Source organism: Felis catus, chromosome B3, assembly GCF_018350175.1.
Source record: "Felis catus isolate Fca126 chromosome B3, F.catus_Fca126_mat1.0, whole genome shotgun sequence".
NCBI lineage: Eukaryota > Metazoa > Chordata > Mammalia > Carnivora > Felidae > Felis > Felis catus.
In genome coordinates, this window is record NC_058373.1 from 136,036,052 (window position 1) to 136,063,044 (window position 26,993).

The following is a 26,993-nucleotide window of genomic DNA, read 5'->3' on the forward strand; positions in this document are numbered from 1 at the left end:
TACGAAGGAGCCCTAGTTTGAAAGAAAAAAGTGCAGACGCTTGGACACCTATGAGTCTTGGGACACATCTGGGTGTCTCAGTGACCGACCACCGTGGTTGGCACACTCTGGGCGGGGGTTCATGCGGTCAGGATGCAGAACTTCCTTTGGAGACCCCTGTGCAAGTAACTTTGCTACAATTTGTAAGCTGAAATCTCTCAGAAATTTCCCAGTGAAGTAAAAGAATGAATCTGACTCCGATGAAAATGTGGTATTCCAAGAAAACCGTAATAATTTTTAAAAGCCCCTGATGGACTGAAACCCTGGAAACACAGGGGACATTCACCTTTCTTCCCAATTCTACCCTTGGGGTGGTACCATCACCCCACCCCTAAGTTGAGGACTGCGTGCTACAGGGCTGAAACAGACTATCCAAGTCAGCAGGTTCTATACAAGCCGTTTATTTGAAATGCCAACTATATGTAGGATAAAGTCAGTGCTACATGCTTATTAGTAACAGTAGAAAAATAGAACCAGTGGAAACCTTTGTACAACCGTAATGATACTCAAAAGAGAAATGTATCGTTTTACAATGCTTCACACAGACGAATTCAAGTTTGGAGGTACCTAAATAAAAATACTATATATTTCTTTAAAAAACACTATGTACAATTGAAGCGTAAACAAGTTTTACAAAGTACTGGTTATGCAGGTTGTAGAAAACACTTGCATAGGACATGAAATCCGTTTAAGAAAAATTTCTGAGCCTTTAGCATTGAAGGCACTTGACTTCATAGCAGTAACAGCACAACCACAGGAAATGCAGTGTTGTAGAAGATGCCACCTCTCTGAAGTATAGATGTGGTACACAGACGGCAAGTGGAATTCAGGAATCTGTATCTTTGAGCCACCCCATCTAAGAGCAGGATCCCACACCACCTGCCCACGGAACCCGGATACACGGTCACGTGTAGTACACAAAGAAGCTTCCAGAGCTTACCTCGTCTCTTAGAACCCACGTAAACACACCAACACGAGAGGCTGTTTTCAAGACACACACTTGTAAGTCATCTTTCTAGAAACGGCCACAGCGTTATGATATTCAGAATGTGGAAGGCTGACACATGGTCTGAGGGTTTTCTAGAAGGAAAAAAAAAAAACCCAAAGACTTGCCAATAAAACAATTGTGCAACCGCTATTGCAGTCTCCAGGACAAAAAGACAACTTAACAGTTCATAAAACATTGTTCATACGACAGTGTCCGTGGAAAATAGTCAAATACCTTTTAGTGTGTGACGGCAACTCTTTTAGCAAGGTTATGTGTAATGAGGTTTGAAAGTAAACCACTTAGTAGACAAAGTAAACCATTGCAGAACCGGGAATAGCACCCATCACTGCTGCTGTAATAGTAACTTTCAACTGAAAAGTTGAAAGTCAACCAAATAATAATTAAAAAAAAAAAAAAGTCATTTCCCTTTGAGTTCATTCCTAAGCTAAAAAAATGCCTTAGAATTGCAAAACAGGGGTCTTAGAAGTGTTTCATGAAACACGTTTCCCCCTAAAAGGAGGATGACACATCACGAAAATACCTATTTTGCTGAGTAGTTACTGAGAAATGTTAACCCTTCCCCTCCAGAGACTGGTGCGGGGTCGGCTGGGAGCCCCTGCCGCCCCCACACTGCCCCCTTCACACTCTGCATCATCACCCTCATTCAAATGGACAAGGACGGTCCAATGCCAGAATGTGAACAAACCACCAAAAGAAAATCCAATAAAGGATGGCAATCTTGTAATAAAGAGTTGAGGACGCAAAACCAAGAATAAAGAATAGGTAAAGTTTCACAGACAGTTCGACAAAAAGACTCAAATACAAAGAACTTGTTAAAAATCCTCAAGATCCAACTGGTTCTGGAAATGCCAGGAGAGCTTAGGTCTAGGATGTGTGCCTGGAGAGGGCTAAGGGGCATGGGACAAAGGCCGTGATAAGTGGAAAACTCAAATGGCTGCTTTTCAGTGATCGTTTTTGCCTTTCATGCTATTTCTTTTCGAGTCACAGGTGACTTTGTAGTTAAATTATCCATCAAAATCACAAAACTAAGACAAAAATATAAGAAAAAGACCAACAGCATCTTGAAGAAACACGGATCTTCTCTTTCTGCTCCAGGGGCTAAACGGTAGTTCTCTAAACTGTCACACAGTGGGCAACCGAGGGAGGTGATTGTCTGATGGCCTGATTGTCCACGGTCTCAAGAGGAGATCTGGTATTCTTTCTGAGACTTGGTTCTCATGAAATTTCTAAACTGAGTGACATGCCAGGTCCCAAATTTTATATTCTACATACGCTTTTTTTTCCCTAAGAGCCATCTTACTCAGGCTTCACATTTATCTTAGTACAACAGCATTAGAAGAGTTTAGTGCCAGGTTCGCATTACAAAGGATTGAAGAGGTGGGTTCCAAAGCCAGAGGCACACAGCTGTTCACCTACCCCGGCCACCACGCCTCACAAGGTACATCAGAAGTCCACTGTCGCCCACCCGAACACACACAAGCCACATCTGCTTACCTTCTGCAAAGTCTCACCAATCCACAATCCCACGGGTTAGAGTCAGTTCCTCTCTACACACAGTTTAGTCAGAGTAGCTATTAAATTAGTAAAAGCAAACTTCATAAATTAAAGTAGGAACAGTGGCCACTTGTTTTTATGTTTGGGGAATATGAAAGAATATTTGATACATTTTCAGAAAAATGAACGTGTGACGTCAAATAGCTCTTATCTAACATTTTGAAAAATACAGGTCAGAGATGAGAAAGCTTTTTCCCACCCAGATTAGCTCTACTCACTCTTATTTGCGGTACTAGCGTGGTATGGTCTGAATTCAGAATAGAAATCTAAAACTACATCAAAGTAATTCATGTCAAGACATGTATATAAATACACGTTAAGGAATATGATGGAATTAACAGTTTTGTTTCTGGAGACAGAATGAGATCGGCTTCAAAAGACACCATCATCTATTATAAAGAGTCAAACCTCCTCAAAATGAGAACAGAGTCCTATGTTTTTCTAGCTCTAAAAAAAAAGGAGCCTCAAAGGCGAAGCTAGCCAACCTCCCAGGGGCTGAGTGTTCGCTCCGGGAGGCATGGAGCTCAGTGCGCACCACCGCCGGCATCGATGAGCACGCCAGCAGCAGCCAACTCGGCGGGCAGCACGACGCGGGGCAACGGTTGGCCGTATGCGGATAGACTGACGAGTTCCTCATCTTTGAGACTACCGACTGTTAGGATTTTTTAAAATGTCAGATTATTCCTGAGTGTATATCCACAGGGTGAAGTAGGAAAGACTGTAAGAGAAACTACAGCTTCGGGAGAAATCAGAGTTGTTGACACCCAATAGAAACCTATTTACTTAAAAGTGCATGTAATTCATTTATATGGTAGCTTGTAAAGGCTCCCTAGCCCTGCATAGTTTTAGAGTGAGTGTGAGTGATTCATAGTTTTATATATATATACATACACAGAAAAGAGGCTCCCAGACATCCTTCATATGAGGGGATGTTCAGCAAGTCTCTTTTCTTCTAAGTGCTACGGCTGTGTGTGTATGTGTTTGTAAAAATACAAAGTGAATGCTCAAATAATGTTAAAGTGATTTAAAAACTCAAATACTAATATATTTACACTGGAGAGTAAGAAAAAAAAACAGTCCTTAGCTCACACATTGCCCTTCCAAGGGAGAGGATCTTAAAAGATCCCATGTGCTCAGTGGTTCAGTAAAATCCCAAACCAGCGCCCCCCAATGGAGTTCAAGTAGGACATGTAGTGTTTCACTGGGAAAAGAAAAAAAAAAAAGGTTTCTTTTTCTTTTTTTGGTGACAAAGCATTATGCGTTCTACAACAACTTTTTTAGGACACCAAAATTCAGACACACTTTGAAAAACATTGAAAGGAAAACATAGGCTTACAAACACCAAATGACATCCATAAGACTGAAGCCCTTTTGTTTTTTTTTTCCCACAGAGAGCAAGACAACTGAAGGCAGCAAGCAGTCCTCAGCTGGAGAGTCGAAGCTCAGAACCAGAAATCCCGTAGTGCAAGCTTTAAGTCACTTCGTTATTTCCACTGCCTTAGGATTCCAGAAAATCTGATGTCTTTAGAACCTCATCTAGTGATACGCTGATCCATACTACCAGCATTCGCAGGAATTCTGACAGCGTCCACACTGGGAACAAAGCAAGAGCTTTAAGCCTGGGCACAAAAGGCTTTGCTCCTTTCTGTTCTTTATTGAACCAGAAAACTTCAGGATCCTGATTGGACTCCCGCTGGAGGAATGAAGACCAGCTCCCAAAGACTTACTAAGTAAGAAAGAATGATACTAGGTTTATGGAGACTGAGCAAGATTTCTGAACTAAAACGATTACTGAAAAGAGAGGAGCATTTTGATGTGCTGTTCTTTGGAATTTCTATAATTAAAAAATAAACACAGAACTATTTCATAAGAAAATACATCTTAGTGTGCAATCCAATGCACGTGGAAACTGGTAGATGAAAGGTAAAATGCAAAAAAGTATGAAAATACAGTTCCTTTAAATGTGGCAATAAAGTGTAACATACTGATATAAAATCAACACAGATAAAATAAATGTACAAGTGCAAAAAAAATCCCATCATTTGTAAAGAGGAAAAAAAGTGCCAGCTTGCTTGCTCTTAAAAATGCTTCCCCACATAATTGTTCAAACACAAAATAGACAGATGCAGCATTCAAAATAACCCTCTTAGCATGCCATGTCTAATAAACATGTATATACAAAAACGAGAATAAACTAATGTGAAACTGAGTTCGCTGGCATCAATAAACTGGTCTCTAAGTTGTTGGGTTACATCATAAAATGGGATGTTTCACATCTCAGGCACAGACGACTTGGAGGTTGCTCTCAGAGGGCAGACTTTTTATAGAGGAAGTCTGGCTTGCTTGGTGACCTCCTTCCCCTGCTTATTGAATCTTCCCTTTCTAAATCGGAATTGCGCGGAGCTCCATGGCCCACGGACTCGCTGTCGGCCAGTCTCCTACTGGGTCTCTCTTCCGGAGCTTCAGAGCTGCATGCAGAATGTGAGGGTCTGTTGGGAGTCAGCCCAAAAGTCAAGTCAGTTTCTACTGCTGTTCGTCCCCTGACGTGGGCTGGACCATTGCCAACATTTTCTGGGGCTGCCAAAGGAAAGTCTGACCGCTGGGGAGGTTGCTCAACGACATCAAGGTGTATTGGCTCATTCTTTTGTCTGTGTAGATGCCCGTCAGGGGAAAGTGGATATTCTCTCCTAGCTTCTTCCTGCTTTTTAGGAGAGGTCTGGCTAGGTAGGTAGGCTGACTTTAAGCCACTTGGTGATGCCTTATTGTGGCTATACAAATCGGGACCAAAATATCCACCTTGCGAAGGGGAGGGGGTGCGTCTGCCAGGAGCAGGCGTAGAAGGTCTGCAAGCAGCATTTGAGAAGTCATAGAAATCCGGATATTCCTGCTGATTTTCTCGAGCATCTGATTTTTGCTCTAGCGTGTGTTTCTTTCGAGACGTGTGTGTGTGCCTCTGTGGAATACACGACAGATGCTGGGGAGGCCCTGGTCCTACTTCAGAAACTGATTGGCTTAATTCTGTGTCAACAGCCAGTTCTGGAAGCCTCCTGTCCTTGAGTGACAGTGTGGACACACCCATGGCGATGTCCGGCATTAGATCGTTTAGCACAGGTTGGGTACACTGCAAACAGAGATAAAGGAAGAGAGGTTAAAAGGAAAAGGCCCATGACACCCTCTTTGTAAAACTGATGTTCACTGATTTTGCTTCCTCATTATAAAAGTAATACAGGCTTAGTTTTAAGAATGATAAAAATATAGAAAACCATAGAAGCCAAAAAAACCCAAAAACAAAAACATTAACCTTCCCTGAGATAATCACCATTAACAATTTAAGGTATTTCTTTTTTTTCTCTGCACATATATTAATTTTCACAAAATGTAGTGCATATATAAATCTGTGGCTAAATTTTGAGATTATTATTCCACTGTACTGATGAGCCATGGCTTACTTAACCATTCTCCCACTGCTGATATGAAGGTTGTTTCCTATTTCTCATTATCATAATCGAGACTGTAATGGGGGTACCTGGCTGGGTTGGTGGAGCATGTGACTCTTGATCTTGGGGTTTGTGAGTCTGAGCCCCACATTGGGTGTAGAGACTACTTAAAAACAAAAGCTTAAAAAAAGAAACTGCGACAAACATACAAATAAATTACCTTTAAAAGGAATTTTATTTAAAATAAAAAGTAAGGGGACTAGGGTGGCTCAGTCAGTTAAGGGTCTGACTCTTGATCTTGGCTCAAACCATGATCTTGCGGTTGGGATCAAGCCCCAAGTCAAGCTCTGTGATCACAGCGCAGAGTCTGCTTAGGATTCTCTCTCCCTCACTCTCTCTGCCCCTTCCTTGATCGTGTGCACGTCTGTCCTCTCTGAAAAGAAACTTAAAAATAAAATAAAATTGAAAAAAAATAGAACTTTGTAATTGTAAAGCCGAGGGCCGGGCCAACAGGATGGGAATTTGCCTTATCAAATACTATCGACCTCTGTTGCTTCTTCTTTTTTTAGGGGCTTGGGAGGACAGGTGGGAGAGTAGGTAGCAGGGTATAAAGTGAGGAAAGAATATAATTTGACCCAAGGTGTACACTAGTCCACAGATTCCAAAGCTGTATTAAAAAATTTTTTTTAAATGTTTATTCATCTTTGAGAGACAGAGAGAGACAGAGAATGAGCAGGGAAGGGGCAGAGAGAGGGAGACACAGAACCCGAAGCAGGCTCCAGGCTCTGAGTTGTCAGCACAGAGCCCGACGCGGGGCTCGAACCCATGAACTTTGAGATCATGACCTGAGCCGAAGTCGGACGCTCAACTGACTGAGCCACCCAGGCACCCCTCCAAAAGCCATATTCTAATAAAGATTCCCTGAATTAATATATGTATCCTTTGTTTTTCTTTTTTTTTTAATTTTTTTTCTTTAATGTTGATTCATTTTTGAGAGAGAGAGAGTGCAAGCGGGGGAGGGGCAGAGAGAGAGGGAGACGCAGAATCCGAAACAGGCTCCAGGCTCTGAGTTGTCAGCAGAGCCCGACGCAGGGCTTGAACTCATGAACTGCAAGATCACGACCTGAGCCGAAGTTGGACGTCCAACCGACTGAGCCACCCAGGCGCACCTCCAAAAGCCGTATTTTAATAAAGATTCCCTGAATTAATATATGTATCCTTTGTTTTTCTTTTTTTTTTTTTAATTTTTTTCTTTAACGTTTGTTCATTTTTGAGAGACACAGAGACAGAGTGCATGTGGGGGAGGGGCAGAGAGAGAGGGAGACACAGAATCCAAAGCAGGCTTCAGGCTCTCAGCTGTCAGCACAGAGCCTGACGCGGGGCTCGAACTCACAAACCATGAGGTCATGACCTGAGCCAAAGTCGGACACCCAACCGACTGAGCTACTCAGGCACCCCTCTTTTGTTTTTCTATTGAAGGCCACTGATAATGTGTGACTGAGCAGAAGGACTTAAAAATCACTATTTTGTTTCAAAGGTATTATATAAACAGAAATTCAACCTTTCATTCAGTGCAAAACTGAGCAAGGTCCTCGCTTAATTTACTAGCTATTAACGCTAGCTACTGTGGTTCCTAGTCAAATGAGCCTCCTGACGGAAGAGCTTGCCAGAGGCCGACACAGGCATGAGGACCGATCATCCATCTACTTTCTGAATGGGGAGTCTTCTGCCACATTGCTCCTGACAGTACACTTAGCTATAAATAACTTTCCTTTCCTACCCCATCAAAGCATTTGGTAGAAGAGCAGATTCTATAGAAGAGAAGCTAGGGCAGATTCCAGTCATGTGTTTGAATGGAGCATCGTGAAACCGAGAGCATCCAGTGGCACTGCCCAGTAACATCATCCCTTCTAAGTACCTACAATGAACACAAAGACAAGGAAGGTGCCAACCACCCTCCCCACACACCCTCTCTTCCTGTCTTCTCACTTGGCCTTACCTCCCTCTCTCCATAGTCCTGGAGTCCACGCTTCCGGCTTGGTGGCAATACTTCTAGGCAGTGCTGAGTCCCACTAGGGCTCTTGGAAACCGCCTCTCATATTCCATGAACATTTTATTTGCCCTAAATTAGTGAGATGTTAACTTACCACTTGTTTCTCAGAAGTTACTGCTGCTGAGGTGGTGGCGGTGGCGGCGGTGGCCACAGTCTGTCTCCCCAGTCCTGTGGTGTTGGTGCAATCAGGTGCTGCTGCTTTAACACCTGGCAAGTAGACGGGAGGGGGGCCGGCTTTAGGGGCCGTTCTGGAGTGAAACAGTGAATGATTACAGGGATAAGAGAATGAACGCGAAGGATGCTGGCTGGGAGGTCTTTGTTTCCAGCCTGCTTTGAGTTGGTTATGGATTGGGGTCGCTGGGGGGTGGTACGGAGGTGGCGGTGGGGGCAAGGGTGGATGGAAGGCCACAAAAGAGTCCAGATCTGTAAACATGGTTTCTGCAGTGGGGGTACTGTTAACTCGACATCTCCCAGACTGTCTCATTGTCAAGAGCGGACTTTCATCCCCAAAACGTTCATCCGGAAAGAACTTGTGAGGATTCTGAAAGATTTAAACAAACGACATTTATCAGCAAATTTTCTAGATAGAAATTTACAGGCTGAGAGCATTAAGTGAGATCCTAAGAAAACCACATTCAGCAAGAGTAAAAGGCACAACATTATTTCTCTAGGCCAGAAGCCCAAGAAAAATTTACCTTAATAATAGCACAAAAGGATAGAGTGGAGTCTCTATAGCCTAAGATACAGCTATCAAGGAGAACAGCTTAACTAAATATTCCAGCAAGCAGGTTGGTAATCTCCTGCAAGATTATGTGATAATGCAAAAGCAGGAAATAAAACCTAATTCAAATGAGTCTCTGCTGAGAAAATAAAATTAAATACCAAAGGACAAAAAGGCATACAAGTAAAGATCCTCCTAGAACTTTCTTACAAAACATCTGCACTCTGTCTGAAATAAATACTATAAAATACTAATCCTTACCTATTACATATAACTCAGTTTTATGAGCATTTTGATAAACATTATGTAAGAATACTTAATCTGTAAAACTTTAATGCAATTTAAGATACCAAATTAAGATACAGTTTAGAATGTCAAGGGGGAAAGAAATGTATAGTATACAAGACTATTTCATGGATGGAATCCACAGCAAAAAAAAAAGAAAATCAAGAACCTATAAGTGGCCTGCTCCCTTGCCTAAGAACATCACACCACATTCCCTTTTGAAGACTCCAGCTAAACAAGTCTAGAGTCAGTGGCAAAAAAAAATTCAATCACTTGGCCAGACAAAATTAAATTTTACTTTAGGTTCTGATTCAGTGGCTGTGAGCAGACTACTTTACACATTCTTCCTTCACTGCAAAACCAACGCTCCTGCTCCTGCTCCTGTACTTGGTAACAAGGGAGTTTTTTTCCCCATGCTGGTTACCAAACAAAGAAAACAAAAAAAACCCACATTCAGTTTTTGATTCTCGTGCTTATAGGATTTGCAACATCATGCAAGAAATTTCTTATTATACGGAAGAGGAGGGGAGAGGAATAAGAGGGGCATCTGGAAGACCTGTTAAGTCTGGTAGTAGGCCACAACCCGAAATCTAGAGACCCAACGAGGGGCAGAGAGCAGTGGAAGGTCAGAATTTTCTGCTTCCTTTTTCACCTTTGATGGGCATGCACACCATTAACTTTTAGCAGGCCTATTAGGTATTAAGAGACATAGCTGCTTACATACAGCACCTCTCGTCTTCACAACATCCACTTTATTGGTAAGGAACTGACACTTGGGAGTGGTTAAGTGGCCCAAGTTAACTGGTGAGCAGCAGAGCCAAGCTATAACTTCAGCTCTCCCACCAGAGCCCATGTGCTCCATCTACTCCACACCCCGCCTCTACCCAGGGGGGACTTCCAGGCTATCCCAGACCCATGAGGCAGTGAAAGGGCATGCACTAAGAAGCAGATGCGTGCTGGGAGGGCTCCCGGAATGTCTGAAATACCATCTGCACAGGCTCTCTATCTCACACAGTCGAATGCCATCCCCACCTGCAAGAGCTCTGCAGCCGCGTCTGCAAGACCGAACTCTCTTAACACTCGAATTTGAATTTCATAGCTGACCGTGGCGCCTTCCCCACAGTTGAGTGCATAGGCTCTCTGCACCTGCTCAGTGTGCCGTAGTTCCTGCAGACGTCTAACCATGTCTTTCATAATGAGGAGACGAGGAACTGAAAAAAGAAAAACACTCTGTAGGCAAAATATCTGAGCTGCATCAAAGATCCCCCACTGAGCACAAGCAAGAAGGCCTGTGTTGTTCTGCATTAGAATTTTAATTTCCTGGAAAATACTAATTTATGTGCTTCTAATTATTTTTTAAAGTTTTAATAAAATTTCACTGTGCTCAAAATGCTGCTGATAATACGAAACAGTTACTGAACTGTCTTCTTAGTTTACAACCTAACTAAAATTTTACTTGCATATATTCTTTTCTACATCTCAGGGTATTTCAGAAATCTTTTAAATATATTCATTCTTTTATTCAAATAAGTTTCTGAGTCCTGGTTATGTGCTAGGTATTGGGCTTGGGTACTGGGGTGCTCAGAATCAAAGATATGATCCCTGTCCTCGAAGAGCTCTAGTTTTAGTGGAGTAAACTGAGTAAAGCAGTAGAGCACAGGCCCTAAGTGGCACAAAGGCAAACATGTGAAGGATGCTGACGGGACGTGGAGGAAGGGCCCACCTCAGATGGAGGCAGGCAAGAGAGGTTTCCTGGAGGAGGGGACTCCTGAGTGGAGTCTTGAAGAATGAGAGAAAAACCAGGCAGGTAAAGAAAGCAGAGTGAAGGTATGTGTCTCGAGCAGAAGGACAAGGCATGTGTCAAACACGCAGGTGACAGTATGGCACAAGCAGCTGGCAGCATTAGCGAACTCAGGGTTCATAGGTACAAGCAGGAGTAGTGTTAAGAGAGAAGGCGAGAAAGATGGGTAGGAACAGATCACGAATGAGCCTGCATATTACGATAAGGAATTTAAATTCTATGTTGTGAACAACAGGTACTCCCTTGTGCAGGGGAAGGAAGGACAGGATCAGGGCAGTGACAGAAAGCGTGCTCTGAGAACAGTGTAAAGCAGGGGTTGGCAGACTACGGCCTGTAGGCTGAATCAAGCCTGCTGCCTGTTTTGTCAATAAAGTTGTACTGGCACACAGCTACACCTATTTGTTTACGTATTGTCTGTGGTTGCTTTTGACAACAGAGTTGAGTAGTTGTGATGGAGACTACATGGCCCACAAAACTTAAAGTATCTACCAAATGGCCTTTCCAGAAGATGTTTGCCGAGTCCTGGTGTAAAGGCCAGAATGGGAGTAAGGTTAGAGGCAGGAACACCAATTGGGAACCTAGACTAAGGCTATAGCAGAGGGTGGGGAGTCGAGGATGGAGTCTTCTATATCTAAGAGACAAACTGACTAGGGTAGCCACTGGTTATTATTTCTGGGGAAAGGGAGCGACCATTTACTGAGTGCTTACTTTGTTCCAGGCACACTCCTAAGCATCTTACTCATGGGACTTCCTTGAATCTTCATTAACAACACTAGAAAGGAGACATTATATCCATTTTTCAGATGAAGAAATTAATGCTAAGTAAGTAACCTTACCCAAAGTCACATAAAAGTGGCAGAGTCAGGATATGAGCCCATGAGTCTTCTCCAATAAGCTACATGGCCTTCCTTAGAGTGTGGTGGGCAAGGAAGAGGGAAGTATCAGATAACACCAGAACAGGACCAGGTCTTGTTAAAGCAAGACAAGAAAGGCAAGTCCTACTCTTCTGAATGTACTTAATTGTGAATGTCTTTGGGCTTTTTAGATTCAGTTCTAAGATTAAATTATGCTATTTAATTGTATTAATTTGAGCTGATAAAAACTGGCTAATTACTGTAGCTTCAATATCTGCATAAACCAGCTACAGAAACATTTCTCTTCATACTGTTGTCTAATGTATACTTTAAATAAATGACAGTATTTTGTCACTAGTGGCCAAATCTGATAAGGCCAACAACTGATCAGACATTAGTCCCAGAATAAAATGTGCTCAATTAAAAGTTGTTATTTTTTTTTAATTTATCCTTAATTAAAACAATATTTATAAGCAGAAAATGAATGGGGCTAGTTCTTTTCCTTTTTTTTTTTTTAATTTATTTTTTTTAATGTTTATTTATTTTTGAAGGAGAGAGAGACAGAAGAGTGAGCAGGGGAGGAGCAGAGAGACAGAGAGAGACACAGAATCCAAAGCAGGCTCCAGGCTCCAAGCTATCAGCACAGAACTGGATGCGGGACTCAAACTCACAAACCGTGAGATCATGACCTGAGCCAAAGTCAGATGCCCAGGCACCTGAATGGGGCTATTTCTAATAACGCTATACAGTTTGCAATGTGTTTGAATTTTGCAGTAGTAATTGGCAAGAGCTGTAAATCTCTGACCCCCCAGATCACTGTGCATTTTCTTACCTTAAAGATGGACACTAGAGCCCTTTGGTTAAAGTCAACATCACCTGATGCTCAGAAAATTTTGGATATAACAGTTATATCTCAATCTATGGTCGATTTCCTCAAAGTCATCACATAAGCCTGCACTACCAACAGAATTCACAGAGCAGATCCTGGGAAGCTGGATGGATCTCTAGGAAACCAACAGCGATAACATTTCAGGGGACATGTCTAGACTCAAAAGATACAAGTTTATAACTCAAAGAGTCTTCTGTGAGAAATGCTTTATGGTGATGAAAAATCTGAATTCCTTTGAACTAGTGGTTCTCAACAGGAAGCGATTTTGCCCCACAGGGCACATTTAGCAATGTCTAGAAACATAAAAATGTTTTCAAAGGGTTGTCACAAAGGGGTGTGTGTGTGTGTGTGTGTGTGTGTGTGTGTGTGTGTGCATGCTACTGGCATTTAGTGAGTGCAGATCAGGGATGCTGCTGAACACCCCACAGTGCACAGGACAGCCTCCTCAACAAAGCATATGTCAAGACAGCTTAGGTTGAGAAACTCTGTGCTAACCGGAAAACCTGTATACACCTGTTACTGGAAAATAAAATATGAAACAAAAAACCGAGCTTATTATGAAAACAATGAGTAATGAATTTTGGAAAGCTGAGAGAATGAGCACATATAAAAAAGGCTACAAAAATGATCAGATTATTCATTTAAATATAAATGCCTGACAGAAGGCTACTGCCTCACCTGGAATTTCATTGGCTACGACTGAAGGAGGGCTTGACTGGTGACTGCTGATCTGCTGGTGGCTCATCATGTGACAGCACTGTGGCACGGCGGTACTAACCATGTAAAGCGTGTCTGGCACATTGGACATCCTAACCATTCGCAAACGCACAAGATCTGTTTGTTCCACCATCATCTCGTCCAGCACTGACTGAAAGAACAATTCAACATGAAGAGTATCAGTCAACCATCTCTGTAAATCACATCCGGAGAAAGATTATTACCTTCAGCATATAAAACAGGAAGTAATTTATTGTTTCCAGTGTATGAAGCTTTAAAATAATGAAAGGAGAGGGGCGCCTGGGTGGCTCAGTCGGTTAAGCGTCCGACTTCAGCTCAGGTCACGATCTCACGGTCCGTGAGTTCGAGCCCCGCGTCAGGCTCTGGGCTGATGGCCCAGAGCCTGGAGCCTGCTTCCGATTCTGTGTCTCCCTCTCTCTCTGCTCCTCCCCCGTTCATGCTCTGTCTCTCTCTGTCTCAAAACAAAACAAAACAAAACAAAACAAAAAAAAGTTAAAAAAAAATTCAAAAAAAAATAATGAAAGGAGAAAGAACTCCTATCTCTTTAATTTTGTTGTTTGTTTGTTTGTTTTAGGTTGGCATCACATCCAGTGTGGAGCCCAACACGGGGCTTGAACTCATGACCCTGAGATCAAGACCTGAGCTGAGATAGAGAATCGGACACTGACTGAGCCACCCAGGAGCCCCTTTACCTCTTTAATTTTTTTTTAAAAGCTCTTAAAAAAATTTTTTTTGAAGTTTATTTGAGAGATAGAACGAGTGGGGAGGGCAGAGAGAGAGAATCCCAAGCAGCCTCCACACTGTCAGCACAGAACCCAATGCGGGGCTTGAACTCACAACCGTGAGATCATGACCTGAGCGGAAACCAAGAGTTGGACATTTAACCAGCTGAGCCACCTAGGCGTCCCAACCTCTTTAATTTTTAAAAAATATTTCTGCAGCATCTTTGAAATAATCACCTTCTGAAAAATTTGCTTTTAACTGAAGTATTTGAAATTTGAAGGAAGGTATAAAATCAATCAGAAGTAATTTATATCTAAAGTTACTATAAAGAAAACAAGATATACATGGGCTAAATATCAGATCCAACAAGAAATGTTCAAAATATAAAATACTGAAGATCAACTTTAAATTCAACAGATCTATATATAAACCCAATTGTTAAGTTAGTTTCAGATGAATTTCAACTGCAGAATGTCCAAAATGAAGTAATGTATAAACCTTTGCCACATTTACTGAGGGCAATTATCTATCAAGTGTGGGTACAGCCATCTGGGAACAGGGAAGTCCCAGGAGGACTATCTGATCAGCTCCCTGCTGCCCCATTCTGAGACAGAGCCCAGTGCGAGGTAGTTTATTACAGACCTTTTATCATCAGCTGCAACCCTGGCAAAGGCTGTGATACTTGTGTGCTGTTAAGGACTGAACTTACTTCTGAAAGACGAGACCCAACCATTATGCTTTTTTCCCGATTTTAGACTATTTAAGTGTCAACTACTCAGTAAGAGATAGATTATCGATCTAGTCAATAAAATTAACTTCTCACAATCCTTTCACATATCTTAAGTTAGGAACTCCGACAATCAAAAAAAGAAAAAATTTAAGATAACTTAATTCTATACCCAAACAATGCTTTCCCTGTTAATTTGTTTCAGAAAGCTTAATGGTGATTTCTGACTATCAAAGAGTGCCAGTTCCTCAAAAGGCTGTCTCAAAGTTCTCATGGCTAAATACAGCTAATAAAAATCACAGTATTCCATTTTCACATTACCATATTTTCTTGGAGTTCTTCATATTATAATACATAATTTACTTAGAAAGCCTGAAACTGTCTTAGTTTTATGTACATATTCTGAAACTAAAATATAATTTCCAGAAGCCATTACAGAAGTATTTTGCAAGAAATTGTGTCATTTCTTTAGTTTAAGAAAGACAAAATGTGTGCAATCTTTTCAGAACATTATTCCCATCTTGAAGATCACAAAATACTGACAATCATCTCCATAAAATTAATTTTTTTCCAAATTAACAATTTGCAACACAACTAAGATAAGAAAAATGTAAAATGCAATTTAATATAAACTAAGTTATAAAGACATGCTTGATAATTAAACATTTCAGAAAACTATTCTGGTGAGTAAACTGGAGTTTACTTTCACTTTCCCTATTATCAAATATTTAGGCTATCTCTAAATATTTTTTACAATGCCACAATGAATATCTTTGTGCTTATAAGCACAAATTATAGTTCATAAAAGGCACTCTAATAACTTAAAATGATTTTCATTACCTTTGCTTCCTCCACATATGGAGAGAACAGCCGAGGACGAACATATATTCCAGCATTTTTTTGCCGTAACCAGGCATTTGACTTTCCACCCTCTGTTGTAGGAAGCATATCTGATGGAGGAGTACTAATCAAGCCTCTTTTCATCTTGGAAAAAAAAAATTTTTTTAGATGAACTAGAGATTTGAGTGAACTAGAATATTACTAAGATAAGTAATTATACCTATAAATCATAAAAATTTAGGAATAGATGTTAAATTTCAAAATACTCCTAATGTTTAACAATATTTCAAAAATTCAGCAATAAAAAGGTACTACAATTTACCACTTTTCTCTATACAGAGGAAAGATGTTTTTAAAAGAAGAGCTATAATAATTACAAATATAATGAGCTGGACTAGTTTTCAGAACTTTTAATGAAAACCAAATTCTATTTTTTTCCTTACTCATCTAGACATGGATTCCATCCTCCCCCCTCCCCCCAAAAGACAAAGGAACATCTTGGGCCTAGATCTACAGTACAAGGAGACAGGCAGTCTGCATGGTGGTTACGGGCGGGAGCTCTAGGGGAAGGAAGACTTGACACAAAACCCTAACTCCCCATTTAACAGCTGCATGACCACAGACATGTCCCTTTTTGTTTTTTGAATGTTTTATTTTTGAGAGAGCACAAGCAGGGGAGGGGCAGAGAGAGGGGGACAGAGGATCTGAAGCCGGCTAACACCACTGACAGCACTGAGAGCAGTAAGCCCCACATGGGGCTTGAACTCAGGAACCTGAGCCGAAGTCGGATGCTCAACTGACTGAGCCACCCAGGTGCCCCCGCAGACATGTCCTTTAATCTGAGCTTCACTTTAAGGGCTTCTAGATGGCCCTGGAGATGGAACACTGCACATCTATATGTGGTGGCCCTGTTGTTTCCATGTCTATGCTGGGAGAAAATAAATCAAGTACCTACAGCTCCTAAGGTGGTTGTGAGGCGGTCATGAGGTAAAAGCACTCCACACACACTAGGAGTGTTTTAAGGTTTTAACAGCATGACTAGCAAACTTTCACTGGGGACTTAGGCATGAAGCATGGAATTAAGAACAGGGATAGGTATTTTCTAAAATTCTTTTTTAATGTTTATTTATTTTGAGGGAGAGAGAGACAGAGTGCGAGTGGGGAGAGGGGCAGAGAGAGGGAGACACAGAATCCCAAGCAGGCTCCAAGGCTCTGAACTGTCAGCACAGAGCCCGATGCGGGGCTTGAACTCATGAACCGCAAGATCATGACCTGAGCTGAAGTCAGACACTTAACTGACTGAGCCACCCAGGAGTCCCAGAGATAGGTATTTTCTAACTCTACTAAACCAAAGTTCTAAAGTATTTTTCTAAACCAAATTCAGAGTTCAATTTGGTTTGTGTCCTAGGTTTTAAACAAAACCAAACATCGTTTCTCCAATATTAATCTTATTAAATATAATAAATGTCTAATTGCTGCATTAGTTAAAATTATTTTTAACTAATAAAATATAGCATTAGATAGTATTTAGGAAACAGGCAAAAACTTGTAACCCTATTTCAACCATAATAATGCTGATATATTTCCTGCCAGTATTTTTCAAATGGATGTTTACAGAATTGAATTCTAGAATAGATAAAAATGCATTATTTTGTATACTTCTAAAATTATATTCCATTAACATTTTTCATGTTGCTGTATTAGTCTTTATGACTATTGTTCAGGGCAGCAAAATACTCTTTTGAGTAGTCATACTATAGTTTACTTTTATTTTTTTCTGTTATTAGACATTTAAGCTATTTCCAAATATTTAAGGACAATGCTACTAATGTACCAGCTATGCTTCCCCTACGGGATGGTAATATTATTTCAAAAATTATTGACTTAATAGGTGAAAAAAATGGTAACTTATGGCTTTATTTTGCTTTCTTTGGTGTGTGTGATTACTAGTGAGACTGACCATTTTTTCTAATCAGAAATACCATAAATATTTAATCATTTCCTTCTAGTTTTTCCATATTTCGATTTAATATTTAATTCTTCAATCTAACAGGGATTAATTTTGTGTGCAAGTGAAATGAGGGTTTAACTTTAAACAAATTTCCCCCAGCTCATCAGCTAGTCTAGCACCACAATGATTCACTGATTTCTGATAGATTATTATATGTTTAATTCTCTCTTAAAATTTATTTATTTTGAAAGAGACAGAGAGAGAATGAGCAGGAGGGGGGGGGAGGGAAGGAGGGAGAGAGGGGGAGAGGGGGAGAGGGGGAGAGGGAGAGAGGGAGAGAAGGAGAGAGGGAGAGAGGGAATCCCAAAGAGGCTCTGCTCTGTTAGTGCAGAGCCGAACACAGGGCTCAAATTCACGAAACCGTGAGATCATGACCTGAGTCGAAATCAAGAGTTTGACGCTTAACCAACCGAGCCACCTAGGCGCACCTATGTTTAGCTCTTATGTATTAATTAGGATCTTTTTCCCAGCTATTTTGTCTCGTCTGTTTTTCTATCATCACAGATTAAATACCTAAATTGTTTTGTTTTGTTTTATTTTGTTTTAAAGTAAGCTCTAGGCCCAATATGGGGCTTTAACTCAGGACCCTGAGATCAAGAGTCGCATGCTCTACCAACTGAGCCAGCCAGGTGCCCCTTGAGTTTTATAATGTATTTTAAATTCTGGAAGAGTTATCCTTTCTTCATTATGTTCTTTTGAGAGAGCTTAAAAAAAAAATTCTTACCAAACAAACAAACAGCAGGGGGGGAAAAAGGGAGGAAAACCAAGAAACAGACTTAACTACAGAGAACAAACGGACGGTTACTGGAGGGGATGTGAGTGGGGGTGAAATAGGTGATGGGAATTAAGGAAGGCACTGATTGTGAGGAGCACTGGGTATTGGTAGTAAGTGATGAATCACCAAATTCTATACCTGAAACTAACATTACACTGTATGTTAACTAACTGGAATTTACATAAAGACTTGGAAAGAAAAAAAATTAAAAAAATAAAACATTTGTATATAATGGAAAAAAATTCTTATCGGGTTTTTTCCAGATGACTTTTATGTTTCTGAGCAGTTGAAAAAACTATGTCTATAAACAATGCACTAACGTTATAAGCCAATTTGTATACAATATTTATAATATTTATTTTTCACATCCATTAATTCAAGCAACTACTGGTTTAAAAAATTCACTTTGAAAAAATTATGAAAGTAACATGATCAGCTCCATCAATCTTTAAAGTACAATCAGAAGATTCTATCATCCTTTTCACACTGAACCGATCTCCTTCCTTCCTGCTCCCTGATATATTGCTGTGTTTGAAAAGTCTCCAAAGGTAATTTCTACCCTTTCCTTTGTGAATAAGGATCTACTTGATCTACGCTGATAAATGGCTGAAGTAACCTCCCCTGGAGACTATCCTCTTGAAAAAGTGAGACTGCTATCCCCACTTAACTCTCATTCACCCAACCTTTAACTGTGCCAGTGGCCAACACTGGGGACATGACATGGTACAAAACACGTCTGTCTCTGTCCTCGTGGACTTCATAGTTTCACGGTACTCTTATTAGTAGAAATTATGTATGATGATTAAAAAAAAAGATAAGCCTGTACATTTTGGTACATTTTCTTTTCATGAAAGGGATGAATGAAGAAAGACACTTACTGCATCACTGAGGACTTCACTGTTTATAGGTAAGATGTGTTCAATTCGCACAAAAGGTAAGAGAGAAGAAAGGATCTCTCTAAGCTCTTCGATGTCCAGGTCTCGTCTTTTTACGCCTCTTCTGTTCACACTGTGGGCAGTGCCACTCAGTAAGTTTGGCTCTATGAGACAGAAAATGAGAAGTCTCCAACCAAATCCAAATATTCAAACTTTTCTCTCTAGTACGCTTTCAGTAACACTCTTTATACTTAGGTGCATCTGCTTTAAAAAGGATTATAAATTTTTTTTTTTTGTCTTAATACCTTTAACAGAGATGTTCTTCGGCAAAGCAAAAGCATGATGTCAACTTTTAGGATAACTTTTTTTGATTGTTTTGCACTAAGGAATAAAGAATTATTTTCCATATACTAATTCAAAGGAGAAAAGAGGACAATCTATTAAAATCTAGTTTGACCAAGGGCTTTTTTTTTAAGCTTTCTCATTGCTGTGACCAGTTTTTAGTACAATTAAGGGCACTACAGGGCAAGTGGCATTTCTGGTCACTGTAGGTTATCAGTGTACTCATTAGGCTACCATATGTTTACCAGCAACTTAACAAGATATTCATTACCTGGTATCTAAAGCAGCAAAACCTAATGTACACTGTATTTAACTCTGATGTCTATGATAGTCTCCTAAGTTTCTTACTGTGGGAATGTTACTGCAAAAAGTGACCTCTGACATGCAATATATTTCCACCGTCCAGAGCAGAGAGTCAAGGTTTTCTTCATTAGGTATCAGTGAAAGGGGAAGATCTGGAGTACATATAACCTCATGATATTGAGGTAAAAAGAAAAATTAAATCTTGGGAATATGTAATCATGTCTATAATCTAGGGACTGTATTTTTCTTAAAAAACAAGATCTTTATCATTCACAAATATAAATGCTGCCTTCTTGCAAATACTCTATAGGCAAACAGGCATTTCCTTTAAATCATGTGATAGGCAGATGGATAGAGAGATAAAGAAATAATTATTTTTGAAAAGCTAAGCTTTTTCTGGCATCATTCAATAAAACTGTTGCGAGCATGTGGAAAAAAGGTTTTTTTTTCCTTGACTTGCTATAATTTGGCTTCATACTTACACAAAGCATTGCTTTTCAAAAAGAAAATTTCCCCTTAAAGTCGTGGCATGAAATCTTAGACAAGACTCCCAAATACATCACAGCTAAGGGCAGAACCATTATATATAAAGGTGACTAAAAGGTGCAGCCTGGTTTGCTTAGGTTCCTTCTCATTCTCATCCCTGTGAAAGAGTCTTCCGTTCTAACCTGGTCTGAAAACTACTATTTTAAGGGAAATTTTATCAGGGTGCCTGGCTGGCTCAGTTGGTTGAGTGTCTGACCTCAGCCCAGGTCATGATCTCATGGTTCACAAGTTCAAGCCCCATGTTGGGCTCTGTGCTGACAGCTTAGAGCCTGGAGCCTGCTTTGGATTCTGTATCTCCTTCCCTCTCTGCCCCTCCCCTGCTCACGTGCTCTCTCTCAAAAAAAAAAAAAAAAAAAATTTAAAAAAAAATAAAGGGAAATTTTACCAAGGATGCTCATTATCTGCCCAAAATAAATATGACATTTCATCATTACCAACCTTACATCAGTGAACAAACCCATGGCCTACAATGATTATGAAGAATTATATACAATCTATTCTTATTATTTGTAGTAGTCATATTCTATAGAGTCATTGTAAACACTTTGTAAATATTGAACCACTGCTCCTAAGGGAAAACACATGGTTAGGTTCCTGTGAGCCTGTGGTCCCAACAATTTTGTCAACCGATCAAGACATAACCTTTTTTTAAATGTATGTTTCTGTTTAAAGACACCTTATTAATATATATTGCTGATTTATTAACATTGAATCATAGCTGAGAGCACTGTCACTCATACCTGAAAGAAGCTTGTTTAACTCATAGTTTCTCTGTAAGGCACATCACAGCCTTCCTCTGCTTAGGGACACTACACAGCACTAAAAGTTACACTTGGAAGCCATTGTGATCAGTGAGATCACACCCCCATAAAATATGAAAAACATGGCCCTTAACAGACTGTGAAAAGAACCTTGTTTGCAGTGTGAGAACTTCAATAAGAAGGCACAGTGTCATTCGGTTCCACCTTAAGCTGGGAACATGTGCAACAGAGAACTCAAAATTTTTGTCACTCTGAGCATGTCTGCAAATGACTGTGAAAGTGCTGTAGGTACTGATTTTGAGGCTGTAAATAAATTTTAGCAGATAGGTGAATTTGCAAATATAGAACCTGCAAATAAGAAGGACAGATGGTATACTGGCATTTCAAAAAGTCCCACATTAATAGTAGTGGCTTTAATATAAAAAACCATTCACATCTGATGGGGCACCTGGGTGGCTCAGTCGATTAGGCACATGACTTCGGCTCAGGTCATGATCTCATGGTTCATGGGTTCAAGTCTTACATTGGGCTCTGCACTGTTAGTGCAGAGATTCTCTCTCTCCCTTTTCAGTGTGGGATTCTCTCCCAAAACAGATAAAAACTTAAAAACAATCACATCTGAGAATTGCTAATGGCTCAAGCAGGCCACAGAAAAATAAATTAGGAAAAATAAGAGGTTGTGAAAGGCAGGCTTAGCTTGCCTTAAAACGCGACAGAACAACTCTGTAAGTGCACTAAAAATCATGACTTGAACACTTTAAATAAGTGAACTTCATGATATGTAAAGTATATCTAATTAGATACAGCCATCAAAAAATGACAGGAAAGGGAAATCTGTATTTTTCTAAATTAAAATGTTTTGAAAAAAATGTTTTGATTTGGGTTTGCTATATAGAGGATCACAACACTCTTTGAGGGAAGGAGCATGCGTATGATGTTTCCATCTCTTCTGCAGTATTCCTAGATGGAAACCATTCAAAAGCATTATTTTTCCTTTACCTTCTACAAAATTTAAAAACAAACAACACATTAGGCTTTTTTGGGAGGTAGTCCTATCTTTTTTTGTTGAGGTAAAATTCACATAACATAAAACTAACCATTTTAACCTTTTTTTTTTTTAAAAGATTATTTTGAGAAAGACACAGCATGAGTGGTGGGGGCAGGGTCAGGGGCAGAGAGAGAGGAGAGGGAGGGAGGGAGAGGGAGAGAGAGAGAGAGACAGAGAGAGAGAGAGAGACAGAGAGACAGAGAGAGAGACAGAGAGAGAGAGAGAGAGAGAGAAAGAGAGAATCCCAAGCAGGCTCTGCGCTGATGCAGGGGCTTGAACCCATGAAGCCATGAGATCATGACTTGAGCCTAAACCAAGAGTCGGACACTGAACTGAGCCATGTAGGTGCCCCACCATTTTAACCATGTAAAGTGTATAATTCAGTGGCTTTTAGTATATACAAAGTTTTTCTAAAAAAACAACAAGAAATTTTTTTAAATGTATGTTTATTTAGGGGCGCCTGGGTGGCTTAGTCAGTTAAGCATCCAACTTCAGCTTAGGTCATGATCTCACAGTTTGTGAGTTCGAGCCCTACGTTGGGCTCTGTGTTGACAGCTCAGACCCTGGAGCCTGCTTCGGATTCTGTGTCTCCCTGTCTCTCTGCTTCTCCTCTGCTTGCACTTTGTCTCTCTCCCTCTCAAAAATAAATAAACATTAAAAAAATAAAAAAATAAATAAATGTATGTTTATTTTGAGAGAGAGCATGCACATGAGCAGGGAGGGGGTGGGAAGGGAGGGGGAGGGGGAGGGAGAGGGAGAGAGGGAGAGGGAGAGGGAGAGAGAGGGAGAGAGGGAGAGAGGGAGAGAGGGAGAGAAGGAGAGAGGGAGAGAGAGGGAGAGAGAGGGAGAGAGAGGGAGAGAGAAGGAGAGAGAGGGAGAGAGGGAGAGAGGGAGAGAGGGAGAGAGGGAGAGAGGGGGGGAGAGAGAGAGAGAGAGAGAGAGAGAGAGAGAATCCCAAGCAGACTCTGCATTGTTAGCACAGAGCCTGATGTGGGGCTCCAACTCATGAACCATTGAGATCATGACCTGAGTTGAAATCATGAGTCAGAGGCTTAACTAACTGAGCCACCCAGGTGTCCCCAGTGTAGACAATGTTACATACACACCACCGCTATCTAATTCCCGAACATTTCCACCAACAATATGCTTTGGTAATATTTTAATCATTAAATAAAAATTTCATTCTAATACTTCTATAAATTGGTATATAATACTCCATGTATTATTAAGCACATAGGGAGGTAACATTAAAAGTACGCTTTAAAGTTGTAAAATGAAATTTTCTGGTATATTTCTTTCTTTCTCTTTCTTTTCTTTCGTTCTTTTTTTCTTCCTTTCTTTTTTTTTTAAATTTTTAATGTTTATTTATTTTTGAGAGAGAAAGAGACAGAGCACAAGCAGGGAAGGGGCAGAGAAAGAGGGAGTCACAGAATCTGAAGCAGGATCCAGGCTTTGAGCTGCCAACACAGAGCCCGATGTGGGGCTCGAACTCATGAACTGTGAGATCATGACCTGAGCTGAAGTCGGACGCTTAACCGACTGAGCCACCCAGGCGCCCCTCTGGTATATTTATTTCTAACAAAGTGTACTCTTCTCCACTAAAAATTTCTATTTTCACCAGGCAATAGTGGCTACTGTCAAGACTGATACACAGTATGCTTCTGGGTAAAAAAAACTTATAGTATAAGCTAATTTTCTGAGCTTACCTCTGTCAGCTATTCTTTTCATCAACTGATGCTCACCCCATTTAATCAGATATTTAAGGATATCTTGTTCACTTGCCTATAATAAAAAAAATGGTTTCGATTTATTTTAGCGAAATTAGATAAATGGCAAATTTCATAATGACTGCACCTAGGTGATAATGTACACGGTGCACAACTTAGCCACATTTCACTATACACTGGCTGTTTGAAATGTTCCATTAAAGCTGTGGTCTACCAACACCAAACACGCAAGACCACTCTGCATGTGTTCTGTCCAGTAACCTACCTCTTGGCTCCAACTGAATCTTTTATTCTTGTGTTCGTCTTTATCCTATTCTCTTCACCTATTTTAAACTTACTGTTTCTTCTGTATGGTGTCTACACAGCTGCCTTAAATTCTTTTTGGGACAAGGTGGAGATAAATAGATGAAACTAAAAGTGTACAGATACCAAGTGATTACTATCTCCTGCAAGAACAGAAACAACAGGAATGGCAACCTATTCTGGCAGAGAGACTGCCATCTGCACACGGTATGCTACTGGCTGGTGAAGGACCCTTCAGGCACAATCTGCGAAATGGCAAGGTGCCTGTCATTTTTTGCACTTTACTGAAAATCTCAGAGCAAATCTAGGCTGCTCTCAAAGGTGTTTACCTTATAAGCAGAAATGCAAAGCTTTCTAAAGACAATAATCTGAAAGACCTGACAAACTAACTCCCATAATGTACGCAGTCTGGATGAGGACAATGAAACAAGGTTAATGAACACAGATCCTAAATAAATCAAATCCAATTACGACATTTGTACTGCAATCAAATCACAGGTGCTAAGTGGATTATTTACCTGTGCGCTTAGTTTCTGACTGGGATGGAAGCAGTTTTACAATTTTCCTAGTACAAATATAAAGAAAGAGGAAATGGCTCAACGGGTTTATGTTTTTATACCATTAAAACTGTTGTATAGTTTCCGGCATAAAATTCATACAACCAATGCCAAAAAAAATTAAACTTGAACATATGTTACTTGAAAGTATTTTTTGCAATATTCTAAACCTATTGTTGGTTTAAATTACCAAATTAGATTGACATATATGAGTCAATGACACAAGAATTTGCTAAAAACTACTTCTGATTAAAAATAAATAGTTGAAAACATTATTGTATTTGGGAAAGGCACACACACTGAGTTTTTATAAGCATTTGAGTGGATCAGAAATTGAATACTACTCTTACTGTGTGCTTAAACTACTGTCTACAGTCTAAGTATCTGATACTCCACGAAAACCAATAAATTGTTATAGTGAATTAATGGAAGCCAAGAAAATCACTGTTGGGAAATGCTTCTGACCTTGCCTACTGCCTCCACCCCTTTGGTGTAGGTGGTTGGGACCTGGGCTTATTCACAATGCTGAGTCATAGCAGCAGGGGCACAAAGGGCCAGAGAGCCAGAAGGCTTTTCCTGTACACATCTGAAGAGGGCATCCCTGGGTGGGCCAATCTCCCTAGATGGGAGGATAGAATATAGATGGGTTTTCTGGTGCACATATGGATGACAATGAATTTGAGAGGTGTATAAATGATTACCTGTAGGTAGTCAGACTGGATAGCAGTAAGCAGATGATCTTTGCTGAGTTCATAAAAAACATCCGAAGTCATGACCTGGGAAAATTCCTCACAGAGGAAATGTAAAGCTTGTCGGTGCACCCATTTAGAGCCATATGGATGAGAGCTCCACTTGAGGATGGCAATTAAGGTATCTAATGAGATGCTCTCAGCAATGATATCCTCACAGCCTAAAAGAGAAGGCAAATACTTCTTAAGATTAATCATAAATACTGTTTATTGAACATTAGTGTGTTAGACACTATACTTAAAAGTAGCAATAGTAAAAAAGAACAAGGAAATAAATAAAATTTCATGGAAATCACCAAGACTTGGTGGAATGGGATAACAATAGGTAACAACAGACTATAACATCTTTAGGAAATCTGCTTTTCAATAGAGACAGATCCACAGAAAAAGGCAGAGAATCTTCACAATTGTTTAAAAAAGTAAGTATCTCTGTGCAAATCCAACACTTTGAGTAAGATACTCTAGTGGAGAGCACTGGACCAAAGGGGAAAGAAAAGACGGTAGAAATGATACAATTGTGGGAAATAGCCAGTCAAAGGAAGGGTACAGATGACACTTGACTGCTAAGAGAATCCACACCTGGGAAGACAGGTGGGCTATCTTCCATGAACTAGTAGGACATCTGTTCTTTGCATCATTCTAAAAACGAAAACAAAACAAAACAAACTTGTTATTATTGATAGTTTAATCCCTCAGCATAGAGACAACATAATGCAACTTCATGCTCATCTGAGATTAATTCTGATGAATAAAATGAAAGAAGTAGGTTTTTTTAAAAAAATATATTTATTTATTTTTGAAGGAAGGAGAGACAGAGTGTGAGTGGGCGAGGGCAGAGAGAGAGGGAGACACAGAATCTGAAGCAGGTTTCAGTCTCTAAGCACAGAGCCCGATGCAGGGTTTGAACTCACAAACCACGAGAGCATGACCTGAGCTGAAGTCGGTCCCTTAACCGACTGAGCCATCCAGGCACCCCAAAAGAAAGAAGTAGTTTAAGTGAAAAGAACCAGGCTTCTGGAAAAAGTGACTATGACACTCTATGGGCTCAAAGAAGTGAAGATAACCTGAGGATAGTCAACTATTTTCCTTAGGAAAGAGCATTTCAAAATACTGATACAAGATAAAAGTAAAATCTGAGTGACAAAGCTTATAGAAGGGAAAATTGCTGAAGTTGGACGGAAATTCTTTATAACTAAGTTTACTGTAAAATCAAAAGGAATCCTGATAATTTGGGAGGAAAAAAGAAGCGTTTACCACTACCAACAACAAAAATGAGGCTAGAGAGGCTGCTCTCTAATGAGCCCAAGGCTTTGAAAGATACAGCCA

At 40.2% G+C, this 26,993-nt stretch overlaps 1 protein-coding gene across 8 annotated transcripts in view; it reads right to left on the minus strand.

Moving 5' to 3' along the window:
* Positions 1 to 424: 424 nt before the first annotated feature.
* BTBD7 (BTB domain containing 7) overlaps positions 425 to 26,993 on the minus strand; it is an 88,591-nt gene continuing 62,022 nt past the window's right edge. For 2 of the 8 annotated variants that reach the window (XM_023255977.2, XM_045060431.1), the window contains exons 4-11: positions 25,620 to 25,828; positions 24,038 to 24,113; positions 19,335 to 19,495; positions 15,671 to 15,814; positions 13,321 to 13,510; positions 10,131 to 10,309; positions 8,187 to 8,633; positions 425 to 5,723 (exon numbers count right to left, since the gene is read on the minus strand). In XM_023255977.2, coding sequence (XP_023111745.1) covers positions 4,908 to 5,723; positions 8,187 to 8,633; positions 10,131 to 10,309; positions 13,321 to 13,510; positions 15,671 to 15,814; positions 19,335 to 19,495; positions 24,038 to 24,113; positions 25,620 to 25,828 — 2,222 coding nt within the window. In that variant the 3' untranslated portion in view covers positions 425 to 4,907. Of the gene's footprint in view, positions 5,724 to 8,186; positions 8,634 to 10,130; positions 10,310 to 11,607; positions 11,672 to 12,585; positions 12,758 to 13,320; positions 13,511 to 15,670; positions 15,815 to 19,334; positions 19,496 to 24,037; positions 24,114 to 25,619; positions 25,829 to 26,246; positions 26,359 to 26,993 lie in introns of those variants that run through there. The other 6 variants (XM_045060432.1, XM_023255979.2, XR_006599938.1 and 3 more) reach the window with 6 other exon arrangements.